A 10,716-nucleotide genomic window follows, 5' to 3' on the forward strand; every position below is an offset into this window, starting at 1 on the left:
TCGCATCTCACTTCGCAGTACATGTACATTAAAGTGAGATGCAACATGCCTTATTCCTTATTCCTTTATCTTATTCCTTATTTTTCTCATTGTGACTGAGCCTTAAAAAGTGCTCAGTGAGCACGTATCTCGCGCATGCGCGCTCCATCTCGCGACCCCTCAACAGCGCACGTGACACGTGACGATCTACGGTGGTCAGCTGACGCGAAACCGATAATAAACGAAACGACGGATTCTCGCTTCGCTCGAGAACTTTTTTCGCGAGATTCAATTCGCTTACCAGGACAAACGTAATGGCGCTACATTCCGCAGGGAAGGGTAAACTTTTGGCGGTGATTGGCGATGAGGTGAGCAATTGATAAATGTAAACGATGAAATGTAATGACAATCTGATCAGAGATGGTCTCTCTTATTCAACTCTTTTTTTTTGTTAAATCAAAAAATATCGACCGGTGCTTGTCCACAACGTGAGATTTGTTACATTATTTTCAGGATACTTGCGTGGGTTTCTTGCTGGGTGGAGTTGGAGAGATCAATAAGCACCGTCAGCCTAACTTCATGGTTGTCGACAAAAGTATGTATATTAGTGGCATATTGCAATGGCTTTTGCACACAGCAACTAATTATTTTCCATTATTACTTAAAAGAAGGAGACCGATTAGCTAATCATCCACTATTCTTTATTGTCTTGCTTCTATATACAAGGAACATAATAAGCCATAATGTATAATTGTCGTAGAAAATGCATACAATTGTATTAAAATAATATACTTACAACAGTGTAAATTAACAGCGTGAAATAACGATCCTTGTAGACACACCAGTGAGTGAAATAGAGGATACTTTTAAGCGATTTGTCAAGCGCGACGACATCGACATCATTCTTATTAATCAGAATGTAAGTAGCTGAGAGAATTGTTTCATCGGCGATTAAAATTTTTCCGAAAAATCCTAACATTAAATAATTTAACTATATTTATGCTGACAAACGCAATTTTATGAAGCATTCGAATAATGTTACATTTCTTAATCTAACGTTCAATACTTTGTCTAGGTAGCGGAAATGATTCGTCATGTAATTGACAGTCATACTCAACCGATACCCTCTGTATTGGAAATTCCCAGCAAGGATCATCCATATGACGCCAGTAAAGATTCCATCTTGAGACGTGCTAAGGTATGACATGTTTGTTTGCCAAATTGATTACCATATTGTACAACAGCAAATTGCTGTTCAATTTAACTTGCAGTTAGATCTCATCTTTCTGAAAATCTTATTCGTTAAATTGTTTACAGGGCATGTTCAATCCAGAAGATATTCATTAAAATATAAATGTGATGTTAACAAGATCACACCAAATGTGTACAATAAAATAGATTTATTTTTTGGTTATCGCATTCCACGTGTCTATCTCGGTTATTCGGTAAAAGTGATGTAAAATTGTCGTTAATACACTTTCATGAGTGAAAACTAATAGATAGCTAGTTTTCTCTCGTCATTTTAAAGTATATGTGTTTTTGTGAATATATACATACAATCGTATACATAATTATTATTAATGAAAATAACTGTGTGAAAAAAATTATAGTTTTAGTTATAAGGATATATACATAATGACTTTTAATTTAAAACCCAAAATTGTAAAATAAACTATTGTTGATTCATCTTATCTCGATACTTCATTACATTAATTAATTGAGTCTAATACTGAAAATTACATTGACATTGAATTACAATAAAATGCAAATGCGTATTTAGCAACTTCGAAAATGAGTTAAAAATTCTATCTTATTTCTACCATCTTCTCAATAATTTTAACAATTATAATTCTCCCAGTGAAATAGAAACGGAAGAAAACGATGTGTTCAGTTAGAAGGATGTTAGAAAGTTGGGGATGAATGAGAGGTATTTTACAATGCAATCTATTTAATATAATTATATATATATTTTTTATTGCAATATATACTGACATTATCAAAATAGTTTTTACAATACATAAATAATACAATACATAAATACGAAACTTTCTCACACATGAATATTTTGTAAATATTTGATATACAATAGAATAAAAAATTGATCATAAATTAATTGAATATATTAATAATACTGGAGCACACAAAAGAAAACGAAAGACACACCTTTGGCAATATTAAAAATCATAAAATGCAATTCTCAGATCTATCTTATTCGCAATACAGATCATTTACTGTTCTTTCACTTCACTTTTGTAATCTGTAGATATAAGTACTTTTAGAGAATTTCTCTAGTTGCCTATTATCCTTTAACTTTTAAAACTATATCTTTTTAGAGAGATTCTTGATATTATATACTTTTTTCAATTTTGGTATTCATATGTAAAATTGTGAGTTTCTTTTTCAAATCTCAAAATTTCTTTGGTAAATGTGTATTCGGTGTACGTTCGTACATTCGACCGAATTTAATTGTAAAATTGCTGCTTACTTAATCGATTTCGAGTTCTTCCCTTGCAGACAGAAATAACTTCTGTACAGCGTAAGTAGTTTTAACTGAAAATAAAATAGGAAAATATAAATTAAATGTAAACATGTAGTTAAACAGCCTCAGTATTCTAAACCTTTGTTCATTTTTTCTCAATCTTAATAAATTTCTAGTATCTTTTGTGCTGCTTCGCGACTTTATACTTGTTACTTGCACATAATGGCAATGTTGTTATTCGTGATAACACCATTTCCATTTTGTGCATGCCATTAAAATTGACAGAAGAGAAAAGTCAGAATAAGGAGATTATATAATCCCAATGAATTAAGAGAATATAGAAAAGTTTGATTGTAAATGTTGAATAAATTTAGTCAATATTTGTGGGAATTACGAACTGTTAATTTTCTGGAACCACAAAGGTTTCCTTTTCCAAGCAACACCGAAGAAATACGCGGGTATGCCAGACACGGTGATCAGAATGCCCATACCGACTTCGTATGGTCTTTCGTAGCATGGTACAATAACCAGAAAAGCGCATAACGCTACAAACACTATAGGTATCCATAATGGTACCTGAGGAAAAAAATTATTATTGACTTCGATATATAGATGCTGTTTGATAATTTTATATAAAGTGTGTTACCTTGATTGGTCGTTCCATATCAGGTCTTTTATAACGCAGCCATAAAACTCCAGCTACGGAGAGCATGATGAAGAAAGACTCTACTATACTGCAGTATGTGATCAGTACAAATATATCACCTGTGCACAACATTACGAGAGACAGAATACACTGCAAATGCAAAGAGGATTGAGTTACGATATACAAAAAAGAAAAGAATTTATTTTAATGTACGATGTAAAAGAGAACATTTATAATTTTTGTTCTTCTATGACCATAATCCGATGTGGTTGCGAGAGATTAAGAGCCTTAAAAAAATTAATTGACACAATTAGCAGATATAATTAGCATCGTACACACCAGAAATATTAAGGCAGGCGTAGGTGTGAGCCTGGACATGTTGATGTGGCTCAGCATAGAGGGGAAGTGGCCGTTCCTGGCGCCAACGAAGCACATTCTAGATGACGTCATAATGTGAACGCTCAACCCTCCGAAAGCGGACACAGCTACCATTACAGGTATTATCCAGGCCATATATCCGAGAAGTTGATTACCGAAAGTCTAAATAAAAAGATTAAATTTTGTACACGTCTGATAATATATCTTAACTGGATGGATTGTTACATATATTGGATAAGAGTATAACTTACCACAGCGATGGCGTTGGAAGCAAGCATAGCAGTCGGAGTTAAAACGGTCAGATAAGCGACATTTGCCATAACATATATTAAGGTCACCAACGGCAGTGATATGTAAATTGCACGTGGTAAATTTCTAACAAGAAATCAGTTGTTAATTTTGACAATCGGGAAATAAAATCGATATATTTCGAAGTTTTGACCTGTCTCTTTTCTTCCACGGTATAATAGAAAGATTAATCATCTTTGCCAGATGACACATTGCCAATGCAACTTACACATAAGGATTTTTTAGTTCTTCCGTCATAAAATTCAAATAATTCCATCCCGAGTAAGAAAATATGCCAGAGTAAAAGGCTACAGCGATTTTGCCAGGATCGGTATTCGTGTTTTCAAAACTGTTCTTGAAGTTTTCTCTGTGCCCTAATTAACATAACAGACTTCGATTAAAGAACACTACATCGTTAAAGATTTGCTAAGAAACATACCTAAGCAAAGCCAGACTAATCCAGCTATAATAATAATCACCAATGCTCCAATTTTAGCAAACATAAATATATTTTGCATCTTTGACGTCTCTTTTACATCGTAGCAATTGATGAAAGTGAGTAAGCCTGTGAACACAGTAGATTTTATAAATTATATTATCAATAAAGTCCTCGAGCAATTTAAATTATCTAAATTTAGCTATATTTATATCTAGACGTATCCAGCTATTTGCTTTTAAGTTCATATCTGCATCCAGATGCAATATGCCACAGATATTTTCATCTGCATACTTTATAGATATATTTACATTCAGATAATTAGACATTTGATTTTTAACACAAGACACTAAATTCTCACATATGCTCAGCGCAGCGATTAGTCGCACACTGTCATCTGGAGTGGTGCAATTAGGAAAAAATGGTTGTACGACGTACTGAGCAAACGTTAGTCCCATGATAGCATTTGTCGTAGGTCTGTAAACGACAAAAATATGTTTTTCCATAATGTTTTTCATCAACTGATAAAATCTATTTGGAAATTTACTTACACAAAAATTAAGTTAGCGGCCCATAAATACAAAAATGAAGGCAATGCTCCAAAGGCTTCGTGAATATAAGCATAATCTCCTCCGCTGCGAGGTATGCTAGTACCCAACTCCGCATAACACAAAGCACCTACCATAGAGAGCAGACCACATAGCACCCATATAATCAGAGATAATCCTACACTACCCACTTCCTGTATTACTCCCTTCGGTGAGATAAAAATGCCTGCAAATACATGTAGTTTACTTTAAATATCAATACAAATGTATAAAGACATGAAATATATGAACATACGTTGTAGTTAAAAAACTGAAATTTTTATTCATTGAAAATTCATAGACGAAGTATACCTGAGCCAAATATAATTCCCAATATAATAGCGACTCCTTCCAAAAGGCCTAATTGCTTTTTCATTTGTACCTTGTCCATTCGCTTTTGCTGATTATCAGATGGCGAGCGAATGGATCCCTCGTCATCTGAATTTATTAGTTGTATCTCTCTTGCAGATTCACCTGATACTTCTTTCACCATTTTTGCAAAACACAGTGTCTTCACGGAAGATACCAAATCCTTCTTAATCAAGGTACTAATTTAAGATTTTCTATTCTTTTTAATTATAAATATAATTTAACTATAAACTTCTGTTTTTAATTTTACTATGTGGATCAGTGGATAAAGATTGTCATAAATGATTTATGAGAATTTGATATAGGCGGGATCTCTTGCTTAAATCCATTAACTGCATTATCTGAAAGTATGACAGATAATTCTGTAAACTTGTCATCAGACAGACTAAAATTTGTAAGAAAATTTTATTAATTTTATATATACTATATTTTCCTATAAAATATGAGTCATTTAAAAATATATATCAAAATACACAATGCATATAATAAACAAAAATTCTATGCTCAATTCTAAATTAAATCAACAAAATTATAAATCATGTAAAGTTTTAAATTCGCTTAAAGTTTAAAGCTTTAAATTTGAAATATTGTGTATAATCACATGGTGACATGAAGTAACATAACAATATTATGCAAAAAATAACGTATAAAGTTATTAAAAATGTGATTTATTATAAAAAGTAATTATTTCAATAATGATTAATAATTTCGTTGTCAATAGTCTACTCCTCTTTGTGCAAGGAAAGGCGTTAATAATTAAGTAAAACAAAGCAGTAATTATTATATACAGATAGATTTGCGTAACATAACTTACATAACAATAAAAATGCGAGTTTAAAGAAATACATCTTGAAAAGCTAACAAGGCAGTAAATAAAGTAAGAAATACGAAAAAGGTACGGTATATTAGAAATTTTTCTAACCTGTGAATATGATCGTGCATTATCCACTATATATTAATTTTTTTTCACTGTACTGGTTATTTGCGAAGTTAAAACTCAAACTGCCACGTTTCTTATCACTATTACGTGACTTAGTCACATTTGTTCAAATTTACTTCGATAAACCGTTAACGATCCAATTATAATCTCTCAAAACACGTGTATCAACGTTATTTTAGGTTAATGTTAATACCTCATTTCTCGTACGATTCCTTTAAGAATTTTGATTGGACGCCGAAAAAGATCTCGGGACCCTAGATATTTCCTATTCGATAACCAATCAATGGCTGCATTTAGCAGAAATGACAGTTTACTAATTCTTTAATATGATTGGATTTTGTCTTTGCGAATGGACCAATCAGCTAGCAAGCTACTTTGCTTCGCAATCCGTAGTGTAGGCGAATTTTGACATTTTTTTTTATTAAGCTATTGGATTCATAAATATAAAGCTTGGTATGTATATTTAATTAGATTTAAATAACATTTACGAACTTTTATAGATTTCTATATTTTATAATTTAAATGTTAGAAGTCATTTTGTACATTTTGTTCCATAACTGTCGATATAATTACAACTACACTGAGAAAAAAAATATTTAGATCTAAAAAAAATATTTATTTAGATTGCTGCCAAGAGCTTATTTACGAGCTTAACAAATTAATAAACGGCGAATACGAGTTAGGCGCGGTATGTGGTGCGCAAATAAAGAAACGACTTACAATGTATATAATATACATTCCAACTTATAAATCGCGCGCCGATTATTTTTCGGACTTGAAACATAGCTATCGTTGGAATATTAATAAACCCTTCCCTCCCCGGAATTAAATCGACGCGATTTAATTATTTAAAAAGTGTAAAGAATTTATTGCGAAAAATATCACCTCAGCCAGGGTTCGAACCTGGAACCTCCCTCATTCCGTGAAGGGCGTCGTACCAATTCGATCACTGAGGCATGTGGTAATATTTATCGCAATAACCGGTTAATAATAGTTTCAAACGCATTGTTATTTACTTAATATAATACACATATTTATTTAGAATTAAATATTAAATATATGTATTATATATGTATTAAGTAAATAAGCTCTTGGCAACAATCTATAATGGCCCTCGCTCTCCCTCTCTCTCTTCTTTCACTTTCACACTTAATTCCAAGACAGCACCAATGTCCAAAATCGGGACACAAGACGTCTTTTAGACATCTTTTAGCCATCTTTTCGTAAGACATCTAAAAGATGTCTAAAAAATTTCTTTTAGACGTCTTATGTCCCGCTTTTGGACATGTGTGCTGTCTGGGTTATTTCAAATAAAAGATATGTATCTCCTATCAATTTAAACATTCGAATACGAGACAATAGGCCTTTATGGAAAATTTTGTAACCAAAACGAATAATATTTGGGGAACAAGCAACAGAGAATGTTTTATTATTTTTAAGTATCTTGACGACGACGGTTTATCGTCTTTTATGGTATGCGCGATCACCGCGCGCTGCAAGAACGATCGCGACGAAATTTTTACAAACGATACAATTTAATGTAAATTTTCTATAAAGTATAAGAGGTTGAGGAATAAAAAAGCACATACAAATAAATTTGAAACATTTCTAAACGTAACGAATTACGTGAACGAGCGAATTACGTGACTTTTTAAACGAAAAACGGAATTGTATTCGTGGATGCACATTTTAGCTTGTTCGCACTTTCGATATTCACATTTCGGAAGCAAGCTCGCTCTCGATCGTTCGCGATCGTTCGCGATCGCGACAAGCAATAAATGAGAACACCAAACGCGCGATCGTTCTCTTTAATTATTCAATTGATTATTTAATTTCCGCGCTTAACGAGAGGTTCGAGCTATTCACTGAAGCGTCTTCCCGCGCGATTCACTCATTCGGAGTAGAAATCGAAACGGAGCACGGAGGCAAGAGGATTCGGGTGTATCGCGCTTCGAATCATTTGTATCTCATGCACAATAATTCACTCACCGATCACGGCGCACTGCAGGAGACCCGCCAAATCACAGCCAGGAGGATGATACGTACGGCGCGGCGTGGCGTCCAGCACGGCATTCGGATCGGCATTCGGCATTCGGCATTCGGCGTTTATTTCGCCCAGCGACGGCGTCCCACTCGTTTCACTCGACACAAGAAGGAACGAAATATTCGACGTACGTTCGCTTTGCCACACTTCGTAATCGGATTTCTTCTCATTCACGAGAAAGATATTACACGAACGACTGCAACGTCTCGCACCGACCGCGACGCGACGCGTCACGTAGTACAAGTACTTGCGCCGCTTACGCGCGCCGCGGCGCGGCGGCTCGGAGCGGTCGAGCGCGATTGGCTAGCGAGTCGAGCCCCCAGATCCGGCCAATCACGTTCGGCCGCTCCGAGCCGCCGCCGCCGCCGGCGCGGCGCGCGGCGAGCCGGGCGACGCGCGACGCGCGACGGCTGCGCGACCGTTGAATTGAACTATTGAACTTGAAAGCAATGTACCGTTTAAAGTCGCTGCGCGGCCGATTGTTTTTGCCGGTGAGCGGCTTTGCCACTTGTTCCCGTCAACGCTCGGAGTACCATCACCTGCGGAAGTCACTCAGCTATCGTTCTCCAGATGAATTTCGCACAGGTAGGAAGTGTTTGTGCTCCGCGCGCCGTGCTCCCTGCTCCGTGGTCAGTGCTGGGCTGCGTTCGAAAACGTCACCCGAGTGCACACGAGTATACTCCCTTCTCTTTCTATCTCAGCGAGTGTATACCCGGGTGACGTTTTCGAACGCAGCCCTGTGTGTTATTCGGAACGCGCTTGTTTCTGCGATTGGCACTTCTGCTCCTCGTTCCGCGGGCCGCGGGAATAATCGCCTACGCGAGTACATACGTGCCGTACGCGTTCAAATAATTTGCGAGTGTATTAAGTGTGATTTGCCGGAATGAATGTATCACGCGAATCGCTCGATCGAGACGGAGACATTGCCGCGCGCCGTCGCGGTGGAGATGTCGAGGCAAAGTCGGCGATGGTATGTATACGGCAATAATTGCGAACGATTTGCTTTCGTCGTGATATTCGCGGGCGATAGTCGTGGCGCTTGTCTCGCCATATTTCTCAACTCGAATGTAGCATTCATTTATCTCGTGTCGTGCTTTGAACGCTGTGCCGCGCCGGAATTATTGTCGTGTGATTTATCTCCAATTCTCTCCGTAGGGAAAAAGAGGGCTGAGTTATATTGTCGTATCGAGTGATTCGAGTAACGGAACGCCATGATACATCGCCCGTTCGTGAATGCTTCATAATCTCGTGTATCTCGCGTCGCGTAAGTTGGCGGCCGCGGCGGCAGTCACGATTTTTCGTCGTGCAAATTAATAATGCAATTTTACTTTGGCGAGATTTATGAGTTCGATACCGTACTGTATGCGCGATATTTAACTTCAATAGCATATCTTTGATTAGCCAACTGCATCTGTGTGTCTTTATTAATCGTTCGCTCGATTCGTGTAGTATCACGGCAAGTTGTCGACATCTTGGAACATTTCGTCGTCATTAAAGTAACGCGGTGATGAACGCAGAACGAATCGGGACAATTTTTATTGTTATTTTAATTATTGTTTTATTATTTTATTTAATGAAAAAGAAGACAACTATTAATTATGTTGCAATTTTATTCTAATTCTTTATAGCCTCTTTATCCATATTTATATATATCGATAACTTGATTTTATAATACCTGTTTTTATATTATACACAGTAAAGTACTTCCTTCCCATGGGTACGACCTTGGCGAGGTGGGAAGGCCCAGTACCCCGAGGATGTTACTCAAGCAAACTTTTGTTCTGCTTGGATAAAAATCCAAAGACGGGGAAGCTAACGTACCCTCGTCCGCCGATTTAACTGAATAAACGAACCGCAGCCGGTTCGTCGCGTTTGCTTCGAGAGTGCCGTCTAAGTAATCGGACTAAAGAACTTTTTCAAAGCCCATTTGAAGAATATTACGGCATACTTGACGGAATATTCTTCTCATGGAGTTTTTAAACGGGAGTTAAATCAGTATCGCGCGAAAGACTTTTATTGATTTTAATTAGTCCGCGCGCGATGTAGTTTATTATCCGGGAGTGTTTCTCGCGAGTGTCCTGTGCGGTGGGAGGAGAAGAAGCAGGAGGAGGCCTGACGTCCTGAGAGGAGGAGGAGGTCCGAGGGAGACATCGGGCACCGGCGGAGCAACCTTGGGGTAAGTATTATCTTTTATCTGCATATTTAATAGTTTTTTTCCCATTTATTCAGACCGTTTTATTTCAATAAACTATATAAAAAATTCAATAAAAATAATTATTGTAGAAAAAGAGAAATTATTAAAAATTTTATAGAAATTCATTTTTGTAAATATTTTTTCCGGAAAATAGATAATTATATCTGTAAATCTAATTGAATGACGAATTAGATTTAATCGCGATAATAGCGCGTAAGAATTATGTGTATCTTCTGAAACATTGATTATTTTCAGCGCCTCTTTAATTTAAATCTTTCGTTTTTGTTACAGTATCATCGTAGCTACGTGGCTGAATTACTCCGCCCGTTGCGCATCGGATCGGTGAGTGACGAATTTTTTATAATGGTATATGGGG

The 10,716-nt window shown here is 36.3% G+C and overlaps 2 protein-coding genes across 2 annotated transcripts; one reads left to right on the plus strand and one right to left on the minus strand.

Annotated features, from left to right (window-relative positions):
• Nucleotides 1-149: 149 nt before the first annotated feature.
• Vha14-1 (V-type proton ATPase subunit Vha14-1) lies at nt 150-1,670 on the plus strand. The gene is made up of 5 exons (XM_071713222.1): nt 150-347; nt 493-574; nt 816-898; nt 1,055-1,177; nt 1,297-1,670. The coding sequence occupies exons 1-5, from the start codon at nt 294-296 to the stop codon at nt 1,324-1,326; spliced, it is 372 nt and encodes a 123-aa protein (XP_071569323.1). The 5' UTR covers nt 150-293; the 3' UTR covers nt 1,327-1,670.
• Nucleotides 1,671-1,926: 256 nt separating this feature from the next.
• On the minus strand, nt 1,927-6,298 carry Gb (solute carrier family 7 member genderblind). The gene is made up of 11 exons (XM_071713214.1): nt 6,085-6,298; nt 5,106-5,503; nt 4,758-4,980; nt 4,568-4,683; nt 4,210-4,335; nt 4,000-4,144; nt 3,734-3,857; nt 3,444-3,644; nt 3,105-3,254; nt 2,857-3,034; nt 1,927-2,529 (listed from the first exon to the last, which is right to left on the minus strand). Exons 2-11 carry the CDS (start codon nt 5,284-5,286, stop codon nt 2,465-2,467), a joined length of 1,509 nt encoding a protein of 502 aa, XP_071569315.1. The 5' UTR covers nt 5,287-5,503; nt 6,085-6,298; the 3' UTR covers nt 1,927-2,464.
• Between the last annotated feature and the right edge of the window lie 4,418 nt (nt 6,299-10,716).

The sequence above is a fragment of the Temnothorax nylanderi genome, unplaced genomic scaffold (genome assembly GCF_030848795.1).
Source record: "Temnothorax nylanderi isolate EJ_2023f unplaced genomic scaffold, tnyl_v1.0 TNYL_tig0121_pilon, whole genome shotgun sequence".
NCBI classification, from domain to species: Eukaryota; Metazoa; Arthropoda; class Insecta; order Hymenoptera; family Formicidae; genus Temnothorax; species Temnothorax nylanderi.